The sequence below is a fragment of the Haemaphysalis longicornis genome, unplaced genomic scaffold (assembly GCF_048455015.1).
Source record: "Haemaphysalis longicornis isolate Haplotype H1 unplaced genomic scaffold, Haemaphysalis longicornis Haplotype H1 scaffold_12, whole genome shotgun sequence".
In the NCBI taxonomy this organism is placed as follows: domain Eukaryota; kingdom Metazoa; phylum Arthropoda; class Arachnida; order Ixodida; family Ixodidae; genus Haemaphysalis; species Haemaphysalis longicornis.
Genome location: NW_027526225.1, coordinates 102,030,708 through 102,058,620, shown reverse-complemented (window position 1 = coordinate 102,058,620; position 27,913 = coordinate 102,030,708). Strand labels below are relative to the sequence as shown.

General features: G+C 47.8%; 1 protein-coding gene across 4 annotated transcripts; it reads left to right on the top strand.

Moving 5' to 3' along the window:
- The first annotated feature begins 119 nt into the window (after nucleotides 1-119).
- Snp (Snipper) lies at nucleotides 120-27,913 on the top strand. 4 transcript variants are annotated; one of them, XM_077693923.1, is made up of 8 exons: nucleotides 120-220; nucleotides 395-561; nucleotides 2,161-2,308; nucleotides 5,691-5,807; nucleotides 12,174-12,319; nucleotides 15,005-15,077; nucleotides 20,008-20,123; nucleotides 27,482-27,913. In XM_077693923.1, the coding sequence occupies exons 2-8, from the start codon at nucleotides 446-448 to the stop codon at nucleotides 27,777-27,779; spliced, it is 1,014 nt and encodes a 337-aa protein (XP_077550049.1). In that variant the 5' UTR covers nucleotides 120-220; nucleotides 395-445; the 3' UTR covers nucleotides 27,780-27,913. The 4 variants fall into 4 exon arrangements, with proteins under 4 accessions (XP_077550049.1, XP_077550050.1, XP_077550052.1 ...); XM_077693926.1 differs by lacking the exon at nucleotides 395-561 and having other exon boundaries at nucleotides 171-361; nucleotides 2,146-2,308; XM_077693925.1 differs by lacking the exon at nucleotides 395-561 and having other exon boundaries at nucleotides 172-361.

Genomic DNA, 27,913 nt, shown 5'->3' with positions numbered 1-27,913 from the left:
CCCGGCCCGGTTCATCCCGCGGCCCCATCTTGTGGCGAATCAGCGAACCAGGCGTACCAGGCTCTCCCATTGATAAGCGGGCGATGCGTTTGGCATTGTAAAAATACAGGAGGCGATGCCTCCCCCTTCTAGCCACCATAGCAAAGCTGGCGTTCGGCTGGCTCATAGCAAAAAATACAAGCCAATCCGATCCGTTATTCACGTTTTTTGAACAAAAAAAGTACGGTTCCTCCGTGAATTTCTTCTCTCCTAGCTCTGCTATTCTTTGTGAACACAGTTTATTGACAATCACATATAAAGGCTGTGGCACAGGCGAGATGTCTTGAGAAAGGAAGAACGGACGAACGCATCAGGACCCAAGGTAGGGACGTAAAAAGCACTCCCGTGTGCGCAGGCGAAAGTGAGCGGAGTGCCCTTGGACCCCTGGGCTGCCGGTGTCTTTTGCATGGCTCTGTGGTGCGGCGCGTGGTTTCACCGATCCTTTGGCCTGGCGCCCAGGAGTGCTTTTGCACAGCTTGTAGGGCGTGCCCGCCCAAGCCGGCGCTCGCTACTGCCAAGCAGGTTAGTTCGCCGTGGGCTCAGTCCAAATGGCCGGTGGGGGAAAACAGGCATGATGGGCTGGGCTAGGCAAGATAGGTGGGACTTTTTAACAGACTTCTTATGTAGGCAAACCTTTTCTGAACTAACAGTAGGCATATTTGAGGCAAGACTTTGCATGGTTGTTTTTTCACCGTGAAGACTACCTTAGCTCGATTCTAAGCTGACGACGCGGTGAATGAAATAAAATCTAGAAGTAGCGCACATTGCGTGTAATCACGAGATTTCACAGGAGCTGGCAAGCAGCTTAGCGCCGTAATATCCATAGGAGATAATAATAATCGCAAACGGGTTAAATTCAATCTGGTAACCTCGGGCCTTCTTATTATTGAGGCAGGTTTTCTAGTACGCACTAGAGCCTCTCACTCGAGAAGCACGCTTTGGGGTTTCAGGCGCATTTCATGCCTTCGTCATTGTCAACTTTACCCATCATTATTACCTCCGTCACATTTTAGATTAGGGCTTTGTACACCTTTTAAGCACGTTTGATAACGTCATACTTGTTCGCAAACATACGCTAAAATACCACCTAACATAATTTCGGCGCTCTTTGGCCTTGATGCCCTTGCGCCATAAATGCACATACATACATACATACATTCATACATACCCACTTTAAATCCAATCGGGTTGAGAAAGACGTGGAAGTTCTAGGCTAAACAGGCACGCACAACTGCCAGCAAAAGTGGGTGAGGGCCCACTTGCTTTAAACTGAACTGACGCACGCAAACAGCGTATCATGCAAGAACGGCAGATGCGCTAGTTATCTTGAACACAATACAGTAATCAGTTGTTAGTAAGCTCTTGTCCTGTGCATTTCTCTTGTTGTCTTGTGCTTACGCTCTTATGTTCAAAATGCCAACGTATCCCCTAGCGCTTGACGTGAACCACGTGCACTAAATATACATTGTGACGATGTAAATGACGTACAGGAGACTCTTGACAAACGGAACGTCAATGGACTGAAATAATTAGTTCCATTTAACAGGAGTTTCGTTCGCTGCGAGGAATGTGTAAAAGTGCTAAGTTATGTGCGTACACACTCTTAATACCATTTCATGGAACTCTAAGCACAAAAAGGCTAATGTAGCAGAAAGATTTCACAACGCAAGAAAACTACAAGAGATTTAGGTACAGCATTCACAAAGTTTATTTGGCAACAATTAGTCACTGTGCACTAAAAATGCATTCATTTGTTTTGTTTAAGGCCTTTCAACTGCCTCTTGAAGATCAGGATCTACAGCAGCTGATGCTTATGGCAATGGGCCTGACAAGAAGTTCCATTTTCGGTTCCGTTTACCCGATGACGCGGAAATTTTAGTTCCGATTACCAAAAGTTTTTTACGTTATCTGAATACAAAACCTACCAACTTACAGACTGCTGTTCTGTTTAAGTCGCAATTCCATTTATCGACATTCTACTGTAGTCTTCTAGGCAGACTGCGTGAGTTTGTTCATATCACTGAATTGGGAGAACTGCATGTCACTGTATTTGCATGCTGCACTTTGTGATTGCAGCAAGAACACTGTGTTCTTTCCAAAGCGTAGTGTTTGGCATTGCAGGCCGTGCCTGCAGAAGCGGAAGCTGGCCCGGATGACGTCACCAGCGTATCTTTCAGCTGTGCCTTCCCCAAAGCAGGACTATGACTACTTCTTGGTACTTGACTTCGAGGCTACGTGCAGCCAGCAGAAGGGCGTTCCGTCACCCCAGGTGAATTAACAATAATGGATCTTTGCTACGCATACCTGCCAACTCTTCTGAATTTTCCGTGAAGTGTACGAATTTGGACACATCTTACGATTTTACGAATACTGCCTGAAATTTTACGGATTTTCAAAAAAAAGTGGGAACATCCATTGAAACGACACTGTGGTATAGGGTTGCCACTTGCCCAGTTTTGGACCGGCCCGACCGGTATTTTGAACAGCGGGCCGGTTGCCGGTCCATACTTAAAACCGGCCGTCATTGGTCGGTTTTTGGCCCTCTTGCCGTGACTATGTTCGTTTTGGTGTTTTATAAGCGTCAATTCAACAACTAAGATGATAAATACGTGTCGAGAAGCTGCACAAAGACACGCGAGCAGAGAAAATACGCAGGCGATTGCGTTGCCCGAGATGGAGGAGGACCTAGGGAGGAACAAAACAACGAGATGCTGCCGCCGCAGTCGGCAGTTGTGGTTACTTTTCAGTGAAGCACATACAGAGAAATAACCAAGCTCTCAATCACTTTCAGTAAAAAGGTTATGTTGATTCCTCTCTAAGAAAACGCTACAATAAATGGCACTTCATGTCAAAAACATGGCGTCTTTTTTTCAACACAAATTAAACATTCTATATACGATGCCCCCCCCTCTCCTCCCCGAAGGGCTGGGTTTTTTTTGGGGGTGGGGGGGGAAAGGTGGCAGCCTTACTGTGGTACCTTGCGCCGCGTGCCTGAGAGGGCAATACATGCTCTTGTTATCATCATCATCCACTGTCTTCTGTGGATGGGCCACACCTCAGTATCAAGTACTCGCTGCCATCTCGGCAAGCCTGTTTATAGCCGGTTAGGACTAGTGTGTTCTTGTCGCTCCTTGTACGACAGCTGCGTCCGATGCAGTACGACCTGTGGTACGGCAGTGATGGTTGCTTCGCAGTGGAATGGCGGGCTCAGAGTCACGACAGTACTTGATTGATTGTTGGGTTTAACGTGCCGACGCAACGCAGGCGATGAGGCGCGCCGTAGTGGAGGGCTCCGGATTAATTTTGACCACCTGGGGATCTTTATCGTGCGCCGAAATCTCATACACACGGGCGTTTTTGCTTTTCGCCTCCATCAGAAAAGCGGCCGCCGCAGCCGGGAATCGAACCCGCGACCTCGTGCTCAGCAGCGCAATGCCTTAGCCACTGAGCCACCGTGGCGGGTCGCGACAGTACTACTGTGTGTTTTTGAAATCCTACACGTCAGGATTTGCTCCCCCTGCCCAGCGGAGTTGTTACTCATGACTGTTCAAGGCTGACAGTTTTCAGTTATGGTTATGAAAACGTGAGGACGCTTGTACCAAAACATAAACCCTTTTCAACTTAAATAAAAAAATTAATTAAAACCCGCAGACCCTTTAGGTCTGCGGGTTTTACGAATTTTCAAGTCATAAGGTTGGCAGGTATGGCTACGTCTCCTGCACTGGAAACTTGTTTTGCGAAACCTTGAGGACTCCAAACGAACCTGCGAGCATCAGTGTGGTGCCTGCACCTAGTTCCCAAGAGAGGCAGGAAAGGCAAGAAGAAACCTGCCTATCTTGATAGAAAAGCGTGCTTAGGTTATTAACCTCCATGCTTTGTGGAGTGAAATAAAAATTTTCCTGGTGCAATGGCAACAGTTCTTTGGTACGCCCTAAAATCAAAAAGCCATAAAAATTAACATGACCCCCCCCTCCCCTCCACCCAGATGACTTGAGATAACAAAGGCTGCGGATGAAGAAAGTGGAGCTCATTTTTGTCTCTTTTCATTAATAAGATAAGGGCAAGGAAGAACAGTAGAAGGGGGGAAGCTTGTGAGAATCGCACGGTTGAAGATTCGAAATCAGACATTCAATGTTCTGAGGGGAAATTAAAACTGGCCGTCTGAGTTCCGAAAGACATGCTGGCCAATATGTGTCCTACTTTCAGAGCGTGTGTTGGATGGAGCCGTTCAGGGATGCCCGCAGTAGTGATTGGTCCTCCTCCTTGTGGGAAGGGCCACACTGCTAGGATGTTGCAGGCTTCATGCCTGAAGCTTTGGCCCTTTCTTGGAGAGTTGGTGTGTCCTGCAGAAGGGCTGCAACCACTCCGTACGCCACTGTGAAGACCAGGACGATGGGACTTTGGGAGAGCGTGCAAGGCAACAAGAACAGTGATGCCATGAGTGCCCTGCGGTCATGGTGGCCACCTTGTTTTTCGTTTTGTCGAAAACGAAACTGCCACAAATAAATGAGGCCATAAATATTTATTTACACAATGATCGACCATTTAATGTGCCAATTTATGATTACTTGGATGGCAGAACCCCATAGTAGCGAGAAAAAAAATGTAACAAAAAATTTCGTGTCAGTACTTTAAGTGAAATGAGTAACCTAACTAGTCAGGTGGTACCTAGCCGAATTGAACTGAACTGGAGCCATGGGGCAGGCAATGTTGAAGGTTAGCACACTGTGTGTCTTCTTCGTGTTTAGGTCCCTCATCTTTGTGCAGCTCTTTTAAATTTTTGCAGACTGCAATTGGGGTTGGCGTTCTTTAGGACCTTTATGGTATATTAATAACTTTACAATCTTCAAGACACAAAATTTGCACTATTTTTGGGCAGAGCCGCTGAATAAGCTACGCCCCCAACATTTCTGGCTGAGGAGAAACAAAGGGCGCGTATTCGGCTAGAGTCCACAGTGCAAAAAACAGCGGCAACGGGCGACAGAGGGCACAGGACAGGGCCTGTCCTGTGCCCTGTCTCTGTCCGTTGTTGCTGCTTTTTAAGTGCAGAGCAGTTTAGGGGCTGGTCTTGTTGTCGTAGCTCAGTCTCTGGACCCAAGTAGAGCCACACGGTGTTCCATCGTAGCGACTGTCGTCGCGGCGTAACCCAGAGGTTTCGAAATCAAAGCCGTTTATATAGGCATAAGCGTTCGAAACTCGTGAACCGCTGGTGCTTGCCGTACATCTCCCCGTTCTTTAGTGCAAAGAAAACTATAGGTACATTTGAGGCAAAATACACGTAATTAACTGGCAGCGCCCGCATTCATTGAGTTAAGAACACTTGTTGGGTTGGTTTTTACGATAGTAAGTGAAAAAAAAATGGCAGTGCAACGCCGTCACAGACGGGAGGAAAAGCAAGCACAACAAGAACAGAACTCCCGCTGGCACAGTTTCAGGCAGGGAGCACGCGAGCACAGCGAAGGCGGAAAATTTGAATCGCATTGGGTGGTAGCAGTGAGCGGATAACGGCGCCACAGCCCGTTATGGCGAATCAGTGCTCTGCACTTCCGACATTGAGTGGAACGGCTTTAATTTGTTGTGCTGTGCAGTCTGGGGGAACATAGATCACCAACAAGCGCACGCAGCCACAGTGTTCTCATGCACTGCTGCAGGAGATCATCGAGTTCCCTGTGCTCAAGGTCAGCGGCCTCACCTTTGAGACGGAGGCCGTCTTCCACACGTACGTTGAGCCCGAGGCTCACCCCCAGCTGACGCCCTTCTGCACTGAGGTGAGGGCAGGGCTCGCCATCCATCCATCCATCCAAAAAAAAAAGAGGCAAGGCAGATTGAAACGAATAAATGGAGGGAAAAAATGGAAGCTAAAACGTCGTTAGAGATGTACAGGTCTGAGAAATTGAACATCAGAAAGGAGAATTTCTACGATAATTCTCAGGGCAGTGCTTTGCTTTTTGAGGCTAGGGCAGGTTGCCTGCGAACTAAGAGTTTTGTGGGGAAGTATTCACAAAATGATGGGGTATGCGTGGTCTGCGGAAGAGAAACAAACTATGCGGCACATAGTGTTAGAATGTGAGGGTATCCATCCAAATCTACATGAAGGGAATATTGGGCTTCCAGAAGCCCTAGGATTTAAGGGCATCAGAGAGGAAGTTAACTTCAAAGCTGTCGAGGGGACGAAAAGAAGATTAGAATGCTGGTGGACGAAAAGCAGAGAGGGGAATATTGCCTAGGACAGTTACCACCTGTAACAGGAAAAAAAAAACATTTCGGGCCTAATAAGCTTTAGTGCCTGCCCTAAGCAGCGCTAGTATTAAACCAAGAGTGTAAAACATGGTTGTATTAGTCCTTTTTGGTAAGATGACAAGTCATCACCCCACTTCAAAGGGGAAACCAATAGCGATCATCATCATCATCATCGGAGGGAAGGAGAGGATCCTTTGTGTATGCCTGTGTAGATGCGAAGTAAAGCATCGTGGGTGGAGAGGTTGCTCCTGAAGCCTGCCATCTTAGGAGGTAGCATCTCTTGATCTTCAAGATGCAGTTAAAGTCTTTTTAAGGTCATCCTTTCCATTACATTCCCCACATTGGACCTGAGCGTGATGGGTCTTAGGTTGCTGAGTTTAAGGGGTTTGCCAGGTTTGGGGATGAATATCATGTGCCCCAACTTCCATTTTGCGTCAAGTTGGCTTTCTCTCCATATATAGTTGATTTCTGTGAGCAGAACTTCTATACAGTCGAATCCCGCTACAACGAAGTTGACGGGACGTGCGAAAAATTTCGTTGAAGCGAAAATTCGTTGAGGCGAAATCTGCCCCAACACACCACGGAAAGGCCAGAAAAATAGCCCCGTACGTTTCCGCAACATTGGCAGCATAATACAATGTTTAGAAAACGGAGTGACGTGCCATAACTCATGTTTATTCGGATAACAAACATACCAATGGTTATCTGTTTTTTCACTGCACCCAAAGAATGCGTTACGGAGGGGGGTGAAGATATGCAGGCGCAAAACGTATCGCTGTACAACAAGGCGTGTCCACCGAGCTGATTACTTGCAGATAGCTGCTAGGCCGTCGGAAGCCCCCCTCTCGCTTGTGGCAGGAGCAGTGCCGTTATCTTATCCTCCGACAGGGCACGGCGGCACGGCAGCTACTGACCTTGGCAGGCAAGACGCGCGCGCTTGCATTTAACATGACCACGCGCTCGCGACTAAGATAGGATGACTAGGCTTCAAGACCAAACACGCAAACATGACTTTTGCTCTTGGCTATGAAGAATGGTTGAAGGAAAACGGCAAGGACAGCTGCTCACAACGCATACATGACGGCACCGCGCCAGCAGCGGAGCACATTCATGCAATTTCAACTGGATACGGATTGGCTGTAGCTCTGGGGCTCCGCCTTGGCGAAGCGAGCCTGCGCCTCGTGTAAAGACGGCCAGCCACATCGTTATCACCATCAAGCAATGGCGTGCGCCTATGAGTTATTTTTTGTTTTGTTTTGGGTGGCGGTGTGGTCGCAACGTGCATTTTCGGTGAAACTAAGCGTCCTGAATGTATAAAAAGTTACAGATAGCTGCCGCTATGCTTATTTTATTGTAAAATAATTGTTCAAACCCAGCCCAAATCATCGAAAATTTCGTTGAAGCGAAAGCAAGCCTGACAAATGGTTCGTTGTGGCGACGACTTTGTTGCATTGACTTCTATGGCTAGCTGACGGGGAATTGGAAATATTTCGTTGAAGCGGAAATTTCGTTGAAGCGGCGTTCGTTGTAGCGGGGTTCGACTGTATATCAGAGCAACAGCAAAGTTGCTCACTTGAAAGTCTGGCACGGATGTCCAAAAGTGTAGCTCGAAGTCACTGAGCACAGTAATTTCCTATCTGCTGCGTGTTGCGGGATGTGCAGCAGAACTTTGGGCGGGTTGGTTGGGATGCCTTTTGGCATACACACAGGACAAGCAGCTGAAGGACAAACATGAACGATTGCATGCAAGCTGTTGTAAATGACCCTTCATGTTCATATTTTTTCTGTTTTGTACTGTTCATATGTCAAAATTCTTTCACAAGTTTTATGCACACTTTTAGGTACACTGAACACTTCACCATTTACCTTCTGGACTACAGTAGAACCCCGCTTGTACGTTTTTCTCTAGACTGCAGATAAAAAAACGTCGTTGCTGGGAAATGTACGACACGAACATGCCGTTCGTACCACAAAACATGCTGCTGAGCATTATAAAAGAAACGTAAGCCATGGTTCAAACAGGAAGTAAATTTACCCTTCATTTTTAAGGTTTAAAAACATCTCTGATACAAGTTTGGTGCTTTTTCCGGCCCTTGTTATATCACCTTGTAGCTTTCCTCATCGCCAAAGTGGCTCACCCTTCGTACAAGACACAGTTAAATTGGGTTCTACAACAGAGTTCTACAACAGGGTTCTACAACAAAGTCAACAGTGGCAGTCCGAATTCTTTCGCTGTGCGTATCATCTTTCATGGTGGCTCCTTGTTGAGTACCCGCAGAGCGTGCAGTTTGTCTTCAAATGAGAGGGCTTCCTGTTTTCTTAAAGCCATCGCTGTCCGTAGGGAAGGCAAAGTCTGCAACATTGTAAACTGTCTATCAGAAAGCACGACCAACCATGTGTACAGGCGTGGTAATGAGTAGCATTGCCGTGTGAATAGGGTAGCTACAACTGTGACTGTGACGACGATAATACTCAGAGGCATTGTGCCATGCCCTCTCATTTGTGGGATTTCAATGGTGTGCCAACAGCGCTTGTTGGGACTGCGCAGTTCAGGGTGCTTTCATTTTTTCCGTGTACTTTTATCACTTTAGCTATATCTTTTTATTATTTCTTCCCTATAATTGCTATGTATAAAGCAGGAATGTCGCGATACGACGGCGTATTCAAGGGGCCCCACAGCACTTACCACCGACCGCGCGTAATGTATTTTGAAGTAAAGAATATTGTCCCAGCAACCTCCTCCTGCTGGAAGAATGATAGAAAACCGTTCACTATCTCCGAAGCCAAGTGCGATGAGAAATCGCGCATAATCATTCCCTCTCAAGTTGACCGCGGACTAGGCGACGAAAGCTGTGCACTCTCTCCCGGAGAGGGGGGCAGCTTGTGGCGCTCTCTTCAGCGGTTGTCGATATATCACAGGCTGGGGAGTTTTTTCCTTTTCTCCACAACGTGGAGGGGTCTGCTTGCAGTCTGGGGCCATGAAAAAGCAGGCATGGCTGCCTGCTCGCAAGTGCACGCTCAGGCTGGTAGGATGTTTTTGCAGTAACAAGCGTTTGTTCTCGAGCGGTCTGGTTGAGTTTGTCACTCAAATTCGTGCGCACTCAGAACACGGAAGAATCGCCAAAACTGTTCGTACAGGTTCAGGCATAGAAGAGGTTGGAGCACAGCACCGACGACGGTGGATCGTCACAGGAAATGCGGGGAAGAAACCATGAAGTTGACCAGAAACAGCCAGTAGGGCAGCCACCATTGTAGTGACTTAATTATGTCTGTGCCAGGGTTGCATAGTGAGAGAAATTGAAGATAGCGTGACTGGTTTGGTTTTTCCGCGTCTTTCAGGGCAATTTGCGTGCTAACCGCTTCACATGCACGTGTGATTTTTGGCTCAGGTATTCCTGGCAGTGTAGTCTAAACATCGCGCAGGTTTATTTGCACTGCTCTAAATATGTTGCAGGGTCCCTTTAAGTGGGATTGTAATGTACATGGCTGTCTGTGGACATTTTATTAGCGCGGCATAATAGCCAGGAAAACGTATCAGTTAGGAACGTACAAGCGGAGTTCTACAATATTTTCAAAAAATAAATTCTGCAAATATTCTAAATTTATTGTTTGATTCACGTTTTTCTCGATTCACGTTTTTCCCGTTTTTCTCTAAAACAAAGTGCTCACCTTTTGAACAGAACTGTTGAAATGTGGAGGGTTCGGACAAGCCTCATTGCCAATGTGTAAAACGCAAACAAAACTGCAAAGGGATGTACAGTATGAGCCTCATGTTCTGACGCATTGGTGAAACGCCCCATTCGATGCATTGTTCTCCTTACCATCTGTTGTGCCAGATTTGTACTGTCAACACGCCTACCTTTACTCACAATCATTTTAAATTAAGTAATCATGACTGCTTGGCTGCCGGCGCTTAGGAGGACTTTAGAAACGTAAAATTTTCATACCTGATTTGTCTGTTTGATCTCATAGTGGAAAACAGAAGAAAAAACTTACTCGGTGTTTTTAAAATGAACGGGACAACTGCCACCGGGCCTTGGTTTACCGCCTCCCTGTAGCATTATCAACATGTAGATATACTTCCAGAAAAATGGTACATGAGCGTAGGATGATGTTTTATGAACACTCAAGTGGTTGCATCAAGTGGCATTTTTTTGCATGAGAACTTGTGCTAGGGAAAAACCTGCCAACACCTAAGCCCAAGTGCTTATAGTGGCGACAGGGTCAAAGTCCCATGCTGGAAAATAGATCATTGCTGTGCTTGGCAGCTATTGGCAGGCTACTTTTTGTCTCTGTCTGTTTCAGTTGTGCAATTTACCTGAAGCGTTCTGACAGGCGAGTTGGTCTGACGTGATGGAAATAAAATTTGCGCTATCTGTCGTCCCGTCCTTGTGGCGCAAATTTTATTTGCAATTTCCCTGTCATGCGTTTATGCCGCACAACAGTGTCAGTCTTTTGGGGCTGCATCTTGTCAGCAAACCTGCCTTTAATCCGCATTACCATTTCTCTCTTTCGGTTTTGTGCCCTTAGAAAGTTGCAGTTTTCTGGTTGCCAATTGCACTCTCATCGCACCCCCAAAGACTGAACTGTTAGTCTGCTCTCGCTTACTGTAAAGTGCAGCCATATAAAGATGGCTAAATTGAGTGGGATGGAATTTGCTGTGTTTATGGCGATAATTTTTTGGTGGTGAAGATAGAATTTTAAGTCAAGTGCTCAGTTTGCCTTTGCTTGATAACAGTGTTTAACATTAAAAAATGTGAACTGGGCAAGTCTGTATTTCATAAATATTGTCTCCTTCAACATTTAATTTTTGCAAGATTGTGAGGTGACCAAGGTGAAACAAGTAATTGAACGAGGCATAATTTTAGGATTTCAGCTTATTTTTTGTGGAATACCCAGTGTATGGGTGGTAAGGAAGAAAAAAGTGTTCAAGGAACCATGCAGACAAAATAAACGTTTGTTTTATTCGAAAGGTTTCGTGTTTTATAGTGCCCCCAATGCTTGTCCGGCAGCAAACGATGCCGTATTCACTGATTTTGATTCTCCCACCAAATCTGGTGTTTTCGTAACGTCTGCCATGAGGTCATAAGTGCACGTATTCAAACGAACTCCCACTGCATCATTTGGATCTGCAGCCTCGCTTACCATCAGTCCTCCCAGATGGCGCTGCCATACTCAGCCGCAGACCGTTGTCCGCCGTTGCTTTGTTTTTGACCATATTTGCACCGGGCCTGCTTTTGTTACTGTAGAAAGTAATCTTTTCGTGAAACATGGGGTATGCTCTACAAACAGGGCCACGTACAACAACGTCGCTTACGCAAATCAGCCAGGGTCGGGTAAGACAACTCCAAAGCAGCAGACAGCTGTGCAGCTAAAACAGGCATAGTGCGCCCAGTACCAACGGCAGTGCGCATCGGTACTTCTATGCTTACGTGTATTTTCGTAACTAATTGTTTACCGCACCATTCTTACTGCTGTAAAATGAATATGCATCACATTTAAGAGCAAATAGCTGGTTCAGCAAGCCTATAAGCCCTGCCTAATTTGCGTTTGCTTTTGCCGGCCTCAGCCAATCACACAGCTGGGCATATATGACATCATAGGTTCTGTTGCGGGAAATGAGCTAGTGGGTCGCATGGCCATTGCCGTTTTTCCTAATTATGTAGCTTATTTGAGGGACGTTTACGTTAAGAATGGTGTCAGTATGATTCTAACGAGGCAGTCGTTCGAAGGAACCAAACTTGTGTTTTGTCCGCATGGCTCCTTTAAGGTAAGCCGAGGCTGTGGGGGTGTTATGCATAAATTCAGTGCTGGCCAAGTGGTTGGAGCTTGACTCCTTTTTCTCAAGGGAGCAGCCAGGGACAATTGTGAACGCGTGGTCGTGGGGCTTGCAGCTGACGGGCATCGTGCAAGACATGGTGGACGGGCAGCCGCACCTGACCGAGGTGCTCGCCCAGTTTGACCGCTGGATGGGTGACCAGGGTCTGCGCGAGGCTCGGGCCATCTTTGTCACCTTTGGCGACTGGGACCTGCAGAAGATGTGAGTAGTGGAGCCCACCTGGTAGCCCACTGCTTGCGTGACCAGAGCGCCGCTCGGTCCTGCGGAGTTTGACGCCGCTCTGTCATCACCGGAGGCAAACGCACGGTGGTTGCTGCTCCCGCGAAAGACAGAGGTGGAACAGCTGTGCCATTTGTGCCATCGAGTGCCAAACATGCTTACCTGCGACATTCTGCGCCATTCCGTTCCTATAGGTGGTATTCACTGAAAAGTTTAGTTGTCATTCCTTCGCTTGGCAACACTGGAAACGGCCACAGACATGGCCGATGCGCCACAGGCATGGCGCGGCTTGGGCCACTGCGCCCGCACACCGAAGAAAAAAGAAACACTGGCGTGCGTCGTCTGCTCTGCTTCAACCCGATTCTCAGTGATGGTGTCAACAGAGGTGTTATTAATCGCACTCACAGTGGACTCGAGGCAGTACTTTGCGTACGGTGAGGTAGAGTTTGTAACGAGCATGGACAAGTACCGCCATCCGCAAAAGCCCGACATAACGAGTGACAGCGCACTGACACGGTTGCCTGCATGCGCGCCTCACCAGTGAATACAAGCAATTGCACCAAACTCGTTTATCAGTACCCTCCTGCGCCGCGAAGCCTGAGTTGAGCCGTGAGATACGACCGCCATGATGACTCATGCCCGAAAACTTGGCTGAAACATCGTGTTTTAGGTTTCGATTGTGTTATGGTTTTGGTTTCATTAAGGATGTCGGTGGTCATGGACATTGGCTTTCGCTTTGCTGTAAGGCCGCAGGCACCACGTGCCTTCTCTGCCTTCACTTTGAATTTATTTGTGTTGAATTTGTACGGTTTCGTTTGCCAGTGTCAGCCTCTGTGCCACAATAAATGGAAAATGAGGATAGCGGAGTGAAATGATTTTGTGTCACATCGAAAACAGACAGAAAGCTGAATGATATTCATATGAAAGGTTGTAGCTTATGGGAGGTGAACATCAATTTAGCCAACCATTTTTGACGAGTGTAACTGCATGTATTGAACAAACAGGTTCTTGTACGCTTTTTCCTCGATTGTTTGTTCGGTTTGCCTTCGTTATGTGGTCATTATTCATTTTCTCCTGTGAACGTTGGGGTTAGGCTTGCTTGTGTTAAGGATGGTCCATCATCAATTATGCCTTGTTAAACCCTTTTGTTATGTAGTCTACAACGTACGTTTGTTACTCTTGCAACCCTGTGACAGTTGAAGACAAAGCTATGTTCTGCTTCGTGTGCACTGAAACAGCTCGATGGAAAAAATGCAATCCAGCACCTTGTTTTACGGAATGTCAACGGGAGTTTGTTTAACACTGCCGTCTACCGGACACGAAGCGAGGCCTGTTCTCTGATCCTCTTCGACGGCACGTGAGGTTTACCCTTTGACCGGTGATAACGCAGCGTGCTCGCTGGAGCTGAAGGCAGATAACGCCGCGTATTGTAAATTTCAAGATAGGTACAAGGGCTGTGTTTTTGGTTTGGAGTTGCACCAGCCCCTTGCCAAATGGCCTTTCAGGGTGCTCCAAACCTGTTCCAAAAGGCCTTTCTGGCTGCTCTGCAGCGTTGCTACAAAAGCCAATTTTGCCTGCTCCCAGGACTGCTGCCAAACCCACGTACCCTGTTCCACCCCTGCGCGAAAGATGAAAACGGCGCCTTGCGGAAAACTATCGCCATCTGGCGTATTTGTTGACAACTCCTTTTTCGATTTCATTACCGTTTGCTTACATTTCGCGTGCGGAGGCAGCATCGAGAGTGAAATTTGATCCCATGATAGCAGCGAGTTGCGTGAAAACGACATCCATTCGACATCCATTTGGTAGTTTGGCAGCTGCTGCTGTAGATTTTTGCTACCTCAGCAGCAGTAATGACTACAGCAACGATGTGGATTCGTCATTTTTTAGTTCTGATGAAGACGCTCCCATTCAACGGCCTCTGACTTCGGCAGAAGGTATCCTTAAACCGGTTTCAGTTTTGTTGTTAGACTGATTAGTTACATAGATGCACCCAAGTTGATTAAATGTGGTTCATAAATAAAAAAGTCGTTTTACTTGCCATGTTCCCCCTTAAGGGAACGGAAATTGGCAGCGAAGTGTGTGTCTCTCTGGGCGAAAGGACATGTGGAGAGCCAGTCTTGTTAGCATGACACATCTCGTTGCTCTGGTCATCCAGGTGAAGGATTACCGGTTCTTGATTGATTGATTGATTGTAGGGTTTAACACGCCGACGCAACGCAGGCGATGAGGCGCGCCGCAGTGGAGGGCTTCAGATTAATTTTCACCACCTGGGGATCTTTTAACCGAAATCTCGTACACACGGGCGTTTTTGCTTTCTGCCTCCATCAGAAAAGCGGCCACAGCGACTGGGAATCGAACCTGCGTCCTCGTGCTCGGCAGTGCAACGCCTTAGCCACTGAGCCAACGCGGCGGGTTCTAACTACCAGTTCTAACCAAGTGCCATCATTGCAGCCACTTCCAAGGTGTCTGTGCTAGGTGCATGTCTTGTCGAACCCGCACAGTGGCGTTGTGTTACCACTATCCCATCGAGGACTGCTTTGGGATTGCCAGGCAGTTATACGGTGTCTTTTCCTATCCCGACCATGTGGAACGCACTTGAGGGGACCTCGACAGGTGCGTGTGGTTGATCTCCTTGAGGACGCAACCCAACTGCCCTCTGTGCAGGCTGCCGTCTCAGTGTGCCTACCTGGGCCTCCCCGTTCCCTCCTACTTCACGCCGTGGATCAACCTCAAGAAGGTGAGCCGGCACAGCACTCGGCCGCTCTGAGGCCGCCCGGCAGTCTATCTGTCTTGGTTCAAAGGGGCCACGCAGACAAAACACAAGTTTGGTTCATTTGAAAGATTTCCTCGTTAGAATCGTACTGATTCCACTTTTAAGGCACACTGCGCTCAAACAAGCTACCTAATGAGGTCAAAGAGAATGGCCGTGTGACCCACTACTAGCTCATTTCCCGGAACAGAACCTACGATGTCGTATGCCCAGCTGTGTGACTGGCAGAGGCCGGAAATGCAAACGCAGATTAGGCAGGGCTTATAAGCTTGCTGAATGAGCTATTTGCGCGTAAATGTAATGCGTATTCATTTTACAGAAGTAACAACGGTGTGGTAAGCAATGAAAGTTACAGAATACATGTAAACAAGGAAGTACGGTGCGCACTGCTGTTGGTACTGGGCTCACTATGCTTGTTTTAGCTGCACAGCACTCTGGCGCTTTGGGGTTGTCTCAGACGACACTGGCCGATTGGTGTAAGCGACACTGTCGTACGTGGCCCTGTTTGACGAGGATACCCCAGGTTTCACGAAACTATTACTTTCTACCGTAACAAGAACAAGCCAGGTGTAAATACGGTACGGTCAAAAACAAAGCACAGTGGGTAACGGTCCATGGCTGAGTATGGTAGTGTCATCTGGGAGTACAGACGGCAACAAGGCTGCAGAGCCAAATGACGCAATGGAAGTTCATTTGAAAACGTGCACTTATGACTTCATTGCTGATGTTGCGAAAACACCCGATTTGGCGGGAGAATCAAAATTTGAACCTAAATTGATTAATTTCTCAGTGAATACAGCATCGTTTGCTGCCGGACAAGTGCTGGGGGCACTATAAAACACAAAATCTTTCAAATAAAACAAACATTTATTTTGTCTGCTGGCCCTTTTTCCTTTTTTAAACAGCCCACAGTCTTCTTTCTTGTGTGTTGTGTATTTGCGCCACTCAGTATGGTCGTAAAGCCCACAGTCGGGGGAGGCAGCTGCACCATGGCCAACTTTGCAGCGTAATTGTGTGCTTTTTGATGGTAATGGAAAGGCAGTATTTGGCAGTGAGTATGCAACATCACGATTGAGCAAGTTTAATTTGCCACGTTTTGAAATAATGCTTTCAGTAGCAGCCACGTCCGAAGTATAGCTTGAAATGCTGCTGGCATTCTCTCTGTAGGTACTTTATTAAGTTCATTTACTATGCTTAGGCCTGAAAATACGTGCCTTTGTTTGTTGATCAGATAAGGGCTTCAGACAAACTCTATCAGAGGTTAACGCTTATGTTATCTAGATGGTCATTGCATGTCAGAAAAGCTTATGAGCTTGGCCGGGCTTGCTGGAGAAATCGTGAATTACATATCTGCATAAGCGAGCTTGTTTTTAGGGGAAATGACCGTTGTGGCAGTACCACTTGTGTTGACCAGCTAAATGTGATAACGAAAAAGAACTCCCGAGAAAAGTAGAGGTGTTTCTGACATTATTTTGGCGCCTTTAAGGGGGGACACCGCTCTTAAAAAAAAACTTTTTTTAATTTTTAAGTAAACTCTGTGAAACTTGTCAGACTTGCTGCTTTTCCCCCATCGATTTCAAATATGGCATTATTAGATGCGACGCTGAGAGAGCATCTCTTGCCGGCGGCCCTGTCCTTCCTGCGTCGTCGTCGTCCGCGTCCGCACAGCTGCGTCTCTCCTCCGCTCACCCCCTCTCTCACCATGATAGCGCGCCCTCTCCCCCAACATCTTTGGCGCGCGCAGTACGGTGCACTCTCTCACTCCGCCGGTGGGCGGCGCTGTGTGCATGTGCAGCGCCCTCTCTCTCCGCGGTCTCCTCTCCTTCGGGCGCGCTGCGCATACAAGCAGAGGGCCGCGCTCCGGCCGGTCTCTCAGTCGACGGTCGTCCGCGCTACGCTTGCTCTCTCTCTCTCTCGCGCATTACCCGACGACTGCTCACGCAATTCGAGTAATCGACCCAACGGAAACGCACAATGGAACCCCCTTCATCGTCGCATCACACCAGGGTTCCCGCGAGGGGAGGTGGGCGTAATTTTAGGGGCGGAGCTCCTAAAGCCATGGGTCTGTCCATCCCTTGTGTCTCGTGGTACGTGACCGCCGCATGCTTTCGGAGATGTCGCAAAGAGGGCCGCGTTGCACGCACAAGAACCGGCTGCAACCGGCAGCGCAAACTCGGCACCGGGAGCGCGAGCTTGTCTGTGTTCGCCAACGGAGGCGCGAGCGCACGTGCGCTGCGAGGGGGAGATCACGCAAGAGATCACGCCACGAACGCAGGCAGTCGTTCTCGGAGATCGAACGAGACGCAAGGACCTTTGCTCGTTTCCTCTCGTCTTGTTCGGGCACAAGTTCGCCCTAAATAAAAGTTCTTTCTTTACTGTTGTGTCCCATATCCTACGTGACAAATTGTGGTGGAGGTGCGGGGTAGTCCTCGATGGCGCGGGGTCTTTCACCAGGTCTGGGCCTGGGAGCATTGACTCCGAAAACAAAAGTTGATTTGTACAATGTACGCACACAGTCTTACGTCTTTCTTAATGATGTAATGGGCGAACTTTCACGGGAGAGTTACGGTTACCGATGATCTCCCCCTCTCGAGCTTCGCCCCACTTATCATCATTCATTCCGTGGATATGGCGTGATTTTTTTTTTAGTTAGTACCGTATTTACTCGCATAATGATCGCACTCGCGTAATGATTGCACCCCTGAAGTTCATCGGCAAAATGTGACTTTTTTTTTATTTCCCGCGCAGTGATCGCACCCTGAACTTGCCGCAGCCATATGTCGTATGTGTGCCAAGTCTAGGCGACGATGGTCGGGCTTACGTCAGCTTCCTCCTCTTTCAAAGCGGACATGGCTACGTTATTGCCGCGGACGTGATGATATTGAAATGAAATGAAATGAAATGAAATTAGCGGTATCAGCAAGCGTGAGTTCATTATTGGGGCAGAAGAAACTCTCACTAAATGCACAAAATGTACTCACAAAACATATAAAAAAACGAGCTCGGCTTGCTGTGTCGGCAGCCGTGTCTTCATGCCCCACAGTGTGACAGCAGCAGCCACTTATTGGTCGACCTGTTCTGACCTCACAGCATACTCATTCCGGCGCGTTCCGTAATTCCATAATTCCGGCGCGTTCCACAGTGAAAACACTGCCTTTTCATCACTCGGTGGTCATTCGGTGGTCAGTGGAGTTTGTATTATGTTTTTATTTGTTATGTTTATGATGTTCATGAGACTTATCGTAGACATTCTGAGCTGCAACTTGCATTTTCTGCGCTGAAACGTTTTCCAGAAAAATTTACCTCGCGTAATGATCGCACCCGTAACTTGGCATCATAATTTTGGAAAAAAAAGTGTGATCATTACGCGAATAAATACGGTAAATTAGTTCCCGAGATAATTAGAGGTAATTAACCATTGTTGGAGGAACAATAGAGGAAACAGTGTTGGCCATAAAACTGTAATCGTTACATTTTCCAACACTATGAACCCTGGTGAGGGCAAAAAGAGAATCAGTTTTTTGATGCATCGCTTGGAACTAATTTTACAGCTCATTGAACTTTGGTGGCACCAGTGGTAAGGAACCATTTTGAGTGCCCACTTCAAACACTGAAGTTTAATGAGCTGAAAAATTAGTTCCAAGCGATGCATCAAAAAACTGATTCTCCTATTGCACTCACCAGGGTTCAGAGTGTTGGAAAATGTAAAGATTTCAGTTTTATGGCCAACACTGTTTTCTCTATTGTTCCTCCAAAAATGGTTAATTACCTCTAATTATCTCGGGAACTAATTTACCAGCTCAAAAAATAACGCCATATTTGAAATCAGTGGGGGGAAAAGCATCAGACTGACAAGTTTCACAGAGTTTACTTAAAAATTAAAAAAAGTTTTTTTAAGAGCAGTGTGTCCCCACAAGCTGTTTTCTTCTGTACAGAATGTAGTAAAGGCAAACAGAAAAGAAAAAAGCTTGTTTACATTGGTTTGATTTAAAATTAAAGACATGGCAAGCCAGCCGGAAATGCTGAACTTTGTTGGTCCAGTTGAAAGTGCGAGTTATTGGCTTGCTCCCCAAAGCAAAGATTTAGTCGGACTCATACCGGCAGCATGTCTTTGGCCACTTGCTAAAGTGTGCTAGCGTTTCGAGGATCTTGTGTGACAGGCATCCTAGAATCTCACGGGTGCTAACCGATAGGATAGGGGTTGGTGGCCCGCCACCAATGAGCCAGTGCTGTGTTCAGTTAAGGGTGCACAGGGGTCTTTGACCAAAAAGTTTATTTTTATAGTGATAATGATGAAAATTAAGGGACATGTGTAGTTTTTTGTTATAATTGTAGATATAGATTTGTTTTTGTGTAAAATGATTACATTCAAATTTATTCTGATGTTTATATTTGATTTTTGACAGCTTTTGTGGCAAAACTGGTGGAGTAATGCAGCCAAACAAGGTGCCAGTGAACTGTGCACAAATCAAGGAGTGCAATAAGACTAACATCATCATTCTATCTGGTCTGTAGCAGAATTCACAACTGTTTGAAGCTTGAGCTTCAAAGGTGGGAAACAGAAAAAAACAGTTTTGCCTTCCAAGCTTGAATCACATGATCATAACTTCTGCTACAGACCAGATAGAATGAAGATGTTAGTTTTATTGCACTCCTTGATTTGTGCACAGTTCACTGGTACCTTGTTCAGCTGCATTACTTCAGCAGTTTTTTTTCACAAAAGCTGTCAAAAAATCAAGTGTAAAAATCCAAATAAATTTTCATCATCATACGTGCAAAAATAAACTTTTGGTTTTAGACCAGTGGTTTTTGGTTTTAGACCTTTAGCGTCATGTGATAGTCGCTGGGAGCCAGACGGTGTAGAGGTGGGTTGTGACGTGTGTTGGCCGTGTGGCAGGCCTTTGTGCAGTGCACCGGCCACTGGCCCAAGACCTTGCCGGACGCTCTGCAGTTCTGCGGCCTGCCGCACCTGGGTCACCACCACAGTGGCATCGGTGAGCACTCGTCTTTCAGGTGGGGCACGTCAGGGCAGTCGGTGGGTGTCGGCGCAAACCAAAATGGTGCCCATTCGGTCCAGGAACGACAAGCAGAGATCGGTCGTGCATTCATTACAGGATGTTGTTCTCGCACTTTACTGGACATACCGTATTTTCCGGTGTATAAGTCGCACCTTTGTATAAGCCGTACCCCCCTCAAAATGACAGTTTTTCTGGGAAAAAAAAACTTATATAAGTCGCACCGGTGTATAAGACGCACCGGTATATAAGATGCACTTGTTCATTAGGTAAACTCATAGTGAATCATATCGTTGGAAAGTGTGGGGAAAGTACATGGTAGCAACGGCCGCCGCCAATGAACGCATCCCCTGGTAACGAGGGCTAGACACGTGCAGGTATTCCGTCCAAAGTCTAGACAGAACTTCTCAGAAATGGTTTATTGATACTTACAGATGGCGTTTAGGCAAAACCGTCGAAGTCTTCTTCATCCGACTCGCCAACAAATAATTCAGCAACTTCAAGTGGGAGTTCAGCCGGGGCATCACTGTCGTCCTCCGACTCACTGGGGCCCTTTGATTTACAGTCTCGGACTCACCGTGGACTCCCCGAGAAGCAGTCCGGCATTCGATTTTCCCATGTATCCTATGGCTTCGGAGAATCCTCGGGCCACCCGCGGACTATCCGCGGTGAGTCCGAGACTGTAAATCGAAGGGCCCCACTGATGTCTTCTTCGCCAACATCGTCACCACTCGCGAACCGGGTTACTCGGGCCTTTTTCAACCCGGCTACAACTGTTTTTGTAGAAATGGAGTCCCAAGAATCGGAGACCCATTTGGCCACCTCTCCAAATGTCACGCGTCCCTTGCGTGCTGTCGTAAATCAGCGCAATAAAAGTGTCATGGCGGACGTAAGTGACGCGAACGGAAGCGGCTTGAAAATCTAAACTTGTCAGCAAGCTGTCATTTTAAAAATTAGCAGCACGTTTTCCTCTTTCAGAGTAACTCTCTGTAATAATTCATAAGCTGCATTTTGTTTCTGCAACCCAGTTTATGTTACTTTGAATTTATTCTGAACTGTAGTTACTGCGCATGACGTAAAGTGGCGCGCCGTTGTCGCAGGCCATAATCATTGTTTTTGGCTAGAAAAAGCTGCAAATTCTTTGGTGTAACGTCCCGAAGTGACATATGGGCATTGGCGGATCCAGAGGGGGGGTCCGGATGTCCTGACCCCTCCCTTAATTTTTGAATTTAAACCTCCAAGATGACCACTCAGATCGCAGAAAAAGGTGAATTGATGACTTGTTGCATTCCTTGTGTTTTTGCTTTCCCGACATTTCAGTGAATAAATAAGGCTCCTCCTCCTCCTCCCTCTCATCATCATCATCATCATCACTCATAGGAGCTGACCCCCCTCTCAGAAAAAGCCTGCATCCGCCCCTGCATATGGGCTATGAGAAACGCCGTACTGGTGGACTTTGGATTGATTTACACCATAGATCTGTGTCTCAACGTGCGCTGGGCACGCGTGGCCGCCGCGAACAGGATTTATTCCATACATAAGTCGCACCGGTGGATAAGACGCACCAGCGAAAATTTCAGAAAAATACCGCAGCTTATACACTGGAAAATACGGTAATATAAACCAGAAACATTTTGCAGAACTGTGACTGGCGGTATAATGTTTAAAAAATCCCAGGTCACCTCCACTAACATGAAACCTGGGGAGGGGCAAAGCATGCAGTGTAAAAGGCTATTCTTGGCGCTTTGCCGTTTGTGCCAACGGGGATGAAACTGCTGGGGGCCAGAGGTATACAGTTTTGCTGTATAAGTCTCATGTGTCTGAAGCACGAAACGTTTAAGCGCGAGGCGTAAACGAGTGTCCCGGTGTTTTTTTAGCATGCGTTACGAAGCGCTCCAGCGCGAGGCGTGATCGATTGTCCAGGTGTTCTTTTTAGTACGCGCTACGTTCCAGCGCAAGGTGTAAATGAGTTTCCCGGTGTTTTAGTACCGTGACTACATGGGGCGACGACGACGACGATGGCAGGAGACGCCAACAGCCCCAGCCCCTAAGGGTGCTTTGCCCCTAATATGTGAGCTGAAACGTTAGTGCACAGCAGAATACGCAGCAGCACCAAAAGATTTGGGAGGAATGTGTTCATGCGATCTTCTTTGACAACCAAAATGTCCGCAGCGTCCAGTCCAGCCGCCAGATGCCACCACCATGTTTCAGCTACGAATGATGTTCATCCACCAACCAGGCTGGGTTCCTGCTCCTGAATGTGCTTGTATTATCGCTTCAAGTTCAATTCCATTCCTACCTTCGCACGATTAGTGTCTTGCATACACACTGCCAGCTTTCACCTTGTGGTGAGCCTGTAAGTTTCTTCGCCTTTGGGCAAAGCACCATTTTCGCTTTGTTATCAAGAAGGCGTGACAGTAGACCCATTGTTTGAGCGAGACAAAAATGGGGTAGCTGTATAGACACCAAAAAGGCAGTTGACCTACTTGAGCTTGCAAGGCAAAGCCATAATACTGTTGCATTGCTGAGTAAAACTGGCTTTAGTTGATGCTGGAATGCAACGGAAGATGATAGGTATGGCATTAGGGGACAAGAAGGGAGCCGAGTGGGTCAGGGAACACATGCGTGTTAAGGACATATTAGTAGAAATTAAGAAGAAATGGGCGTGGGCAGGGCATGTAATGTGAAGGCAGGATAACCGTTGGTCATTGAGGGCAACAGAGTGGATCCCTGTAGAAGGCAAGCGTTGCAGGGGGCGGCAGAAAGTTAGATGGGCAGATGAGACCAAGAAGTTTGCGGGGGACAAATTGGTCGCAGTTAGCACAGGATCAGGGTAATTGGAGATTAATGGGAGAGGCCTTTGCCCTGCAGTGGGCGTAGACAGGCTGGTGATGATGATGATCATGCAGGCTGATCAGGTCTCAGAAAGTGCAAAGTCGTGTCCTATTCTTGGTAAGCTAAGCCTTGCAAATGGAGGATTTGTATACCTCAGGAAAAATTTAGTTTCATGATGAACAATGTGGTAGGGACCAGTGGTTTTGTGTTTCCTTGCGCCATTTTTGTTCTATGTTGTCTCTGCTGAAGTTAATCTGCCGTCACTATTTTGACCATCCATAAGCTTCACAGCTGAAATACGGAGTGCGCTTGTTCTAAAGAACGCAAGAATGTATTATGGCACAAAAGTTTCATTGAAATATTCTGCTCACTGTTGTAGCTCTCGAATTTACGAGTAGTTCCATTCATGGGGAGCACTTCCACCTCCGCTTCAGAACTTTCGCGTGCTGAAGAACGTTTTAGGTGTTGCTTGGAGACCTGGTTGCAGTGTAGTTTTTGTAGTTGTCAATGCTGATCTTTTGCAGCGCTTCTCGCTTTCACGTAGCAGTGAATTTGCCGAGATGTCGATCAAGTTCGAGTTTACAGTTGAGGTACGAAGGCCATAGAAAGCAGTAAGATTTTCTTGTGAGATACCAGTTGTGGGATATTAAGTGCAGAGCACTTTAGGGCCGCGCCTTGTCGTTGTAGCTCACTCCTGGACACAAGTAGAGCCAAGTGCACGGCGTTCCGTCGTAGCAGCTGTCCTTGCAGCATAACCCGGAGGCTTCGAAACCCGAGTGGTTTACATAGATATCAGATCAGCATTCGAAACTTGTGAACCACTGGCGCTTGTCATACATCTCTCTTTTGTTTCAAGCAAAGAAAACTGCGGGCACATTTGAGGGAAAATATACGTAATTAACCGGCAACGCCCGCATTCATTTAGCTAGGAACGCTCGTTGGTCGGTTTTTACGATAGTAAGCGAGAAAAAGTGGCAACGCCGGCACGAGCAGTGGGAGGAAAAGCGAGCACAAAAGAACAGAACTCCCGCTGGCACAGTTTCAGGCAGGGAGCACGCGAGCACAGCGAAGGCGGGAAATTTGAATCGCATTGGGTGGTAGCTGTGAGCGGATAACAGCGCCACAGCCCATTATGGCGAATCTCTGCTCTGCACTTCCGACAGCTTTCACATTGAGTGGAGCGGCTTTAATTTTTTTTCTTTTTATTCGGCTCTGTTTCCATGCGTATCGAGAGTAGGCAGCTGACGGGATTGGATAAGGGCGAAAGTTCACACGCTACCAAACACTTGCAGCTGAAGGAACTCTGGGAGGTTTCACAGAGTCACCACTTGGAGGAGTCACCAGGCGAGTCCAAAAATGTGAGAATCTGTGCCGAATCGGTAGGCGCGGTCATGGCAGTCGCTCATTTGGACAGTTGTCGAGCTGGTGCTGTCTCAGCAGGCCCTGGTGGCACCTGGAGCTGGAGCCAGTCCGAGTGTCTGGAAGGGACGGATATCCTGCGCACCAAAAAAAGGACAGGCAAGAGAGGTGATTCCAGTGGGGAGCAATTCCAGCTGATACGCATTTTAGTGTGGTGCATGCATATCTCCCAACCTGGAGTGCTCTGGGCCGAAACACAGGAACCATCATTACAAGCTGCTTGTGCCAGCTCCTCACAGTATGCCACATCACTCAAACTATGCCCGTCTGTTCGAAGACAAAAATACAAGTTTGTTTTATTCCAAAGATTTCATGTTCTATAGTGCCCCCAATGCTTGTCCGGAAGCAAGCGATTCTTTGTTCACTTGCAAATTGATCAATTTAAGTGAAAATTTTGATTCTCGCACCAAAACGTGTGTTTGAACGTTTGCAATGACATCATAACAGGTCTTACAGCTAAACTTGGTGTGGAGCGGAGACTTGTTTACTGTTAGTCAACCTAGATGGCACCACCACACCGCGGCAAGCTGTTTTCTGCCTTTGGTTTGTTTGTGACCCGTATTTAAACCTGGCTTGTTTTTGTTCAAGGAGAAAATAATCGTTTCGTGAAACACTGTGCTCGCTCGTCAAATATGCTCCCCTAAGACACTGTCGCTTGCGTCAGTCGGCCTGTATAGTCTGAGACAACCCCAAAGGCCTGCAGTGCTCTGCATCTGAACGAAGCGTAGTGCGCGCAGTACCAACAGCAGTACGCATCGGTACTTCTATGTTTACGTGTGCTTTCGTAACTTCCACTGCTCGTTCCAACATTCTTATAAAAAGAATGTGCCCTAAATTTGAGCGCGAATAGTTCGTTCGGCAAGCTTATATGTTCTGCCTAATTTGCGTTTGCTTTTTCCGGCCTCCGCCAATCGCAGAGCTGGCTGGTAGGAAGGACATCATAGGTTCTGTTGCGGGAAATGAGCAAGTGGGTCCCATGGCCTTTCCCTTTTTTCCTAATTATACAGCCTGTTTGAGCGAAGTTTCCATTAAAAGTGGTGTCAGCATGACTCTAGCGAGGCAACCTTTTGTATGAACCAAACTTGCATTTTGTCTTCAGGGCCCCTTTAAAGGGGCACTGACACAAAATTTTGAAGGCGAGATAACTTCGGAGATAGATTGGTGGGAACACATATACATCATCTGCAAAATATCGACAGCGAATACAGCCTAGAACATATTTAAAATCAATTTTGAAGTGTGCGAAACGCAACCGAGCAGCCAGCAGAGGACCACGCGCAATTGTAAATAAACAACATCCAAACACGTCACGAGTTTGTGTTTGCCGCTTCCGCACTGTCGGCGCTTTTCGCCGGCTCGGCCGGCTCGCCGCTCCAATCGGAGGGCCGGAGGGCGGAGCTTCTGCTCTCGAGAACGAACGACCCGATCGTTGGCGGCGGCGGCGCCGTGAATTCGTCAGCTCATCGGGCAGCTTGTAGCGACCAAAGTTCTACAGTGATTCCAGGCACTCTGTTTCTATTACTTTTGATTTGCATTGGACGCGAAAACGCGCCGGGGGCACGAAAAGCTCACTGAGCTAGCCGCACGGTCGCTGTGCAGGCAGCGGCCACGGCCGCGAAGTGACCCAGGCCGGCGCAGGTAGCTCGAGTGATAGCTTGTTACCGCTGCACGAAATTGTCCCCAAGTCCCGACCATGGTGGCTTACATGAGAAAGGAGTTAATGATGCGATGGCGGGTTGCATTAAAAATTGTCATCTGACCGCTTACGAGAGCGGCACTCGAATATCCGCCGCAGTGCTGAGCCGAACACATCTGTAGGCGGACCTGTAGGCAGACCGGCCGGCTGCTCCCAGCGCGCGTCTTGCCACCCACCGTCTCGAGCGTCGCGCGTCGTTCTTTAGCCGCGGTAGCATTTGCACTCGCAGCGCCTGCGTCACATCCACGGTCGCTTTTTAATTAAGCGCCTCACGAGATCAGTACGTGGGGGCATTCGCAGAAACTGCCGTTGATGCGGATTCGACAGTGCTACGGCGGCTCTGCTCTGTGATATCCCTTCGACGGTCACGTGGTCAGCTTTGTTCACACAAAATCCACAAAATCCATCGTTTCGCGGCACTCGCTGAAACCGAAACTGCGACTGGCCGCATTGAAAATTCCTCTAATTAAACAACCGCCGCACGCTGAAGCAAATGAGGTTTCTACAGGTTATAAGTAGGTAACTAGCTACTTATCGCAACAAAAAAAACAAGATGCAAAATTTTTGTGTCAGTGCCCCTTTAAGGTTTGGTCAAAGCCACACAGGCACCATGGCCACTGGTTAGCCGTATGTGTTGTGTTTGTGGCGGCTGCATTCAGTAGGTGTGGATGGTGCTCCTATTTGAGCACCTATGAGCACTGATGTTCACTGAGCAGGAAGAGCTGATATTGGAATCCTTAAATTTTCAGAAAACCTGACAGGCATACCAGGGAAAATGGTGTGAACTTAACGAGCGAAGGCTTATTTTTTGTCCGAACCTCCATCTCGCCTAACACCCACTTTGTGTAAAACAGGCATGCATTCAGAGGTCAAAACAAGCTGGAGAGAGCAGAAACTGACTTGTTTGCGAATAGCTGCTGAGCGGTCAACATTTATTGCACACGGGCTTCCACTGGTGGGGTATCAGCTGTTGGATCATTTTTGCCGCAGCAATGTTTAACATTTGTTCAGAAAAAAAAAAAATCAACGTCAAGATGTATGGTTTTTAATTTTTTTCTTTTTTAACGTGGCTACTGGAACAATGTGTCTTGTGCAGGGCATATTTGTTGCCTGGAAGTGATAGCTGCTTGAAATTTCCGGCAGGTGAAGAATTTTTCTAGAAAAAAAAACGCATTCTTGGCTGTAAGATGCCGCTGTCATACATACTTTCCTCTTCAGGTACAATGGTAGGCTGCCATTCATTCATTATCTGAGATTGCCTGCCATGAATGCACTCCTCCCCATTCTTATCCTTCTGATTATCTCCAATTATCTCTCAGGTCACAAGTAGTATTGTCACGAGTAGCATTTCGCTTCTTCTTGCCTCTGTTGGAGCCTGTCCTGCCGTCCTTCCTTCCCCTTCGCAGACGACTGCCGCAACATTGCGCAGCTCCTGCGCTGGCTGTCAGAGCGCGGCCACCGGTTCAGGCCCTGAGCCGGCGCTCGAGCAGGCAGAGCTGCCGGAGGAAGCCCCGGTTGGGCACGATCTCGCGGCGGCCGCGCACCAGCCGCACGGCCTCGGCGGCGCTGAGCTTGCGCCGCAGCATGAGGAAGGCGAGCACCAGGGTGGCCGAGCGGCTGATGCCCTGGTGGCAGTGGACGAGCACGCGGCCGCCGGGCTCGGCCAGAGCGCGCTCGATGAAGTCGGCCGCCTGGTCGAAGTAGCGGTCCAGCCGGAAGGCGCTCACGTCCAGCGCCTCGATGCCCAGGAAGGCGATGCCGGCCGCCCGGTAGAGCGCGGGGCCCGTGTTGACCGGGCAGTAGCGGGGCTCGCGGCCGCACGCGGCGTTGAGCACGTG

Coding starts and splice junctions, on each gene's coding strand:
- Snp (XM_077693923.1), top strand. CDS start 446: ATGGCTCTGTGGTGCGGCGCGTGGTTTCACCGATCCTTTGGCCTGGCG. Junction 562..2,160: donor CGCTCGCTACTGCCAAGCAG/GTTAGTTCGCCG, acceptor TTGGCATTGCAG/GCCGTGCCTGCAGAAGCGGA. Junction 2,309..5,690: donor AGGGCGTTCCGTCACCCCAG/GTGAATTAACAA, acceptor GCACTGCTGCAG/GAGATCATCGAGTTCCCTGT.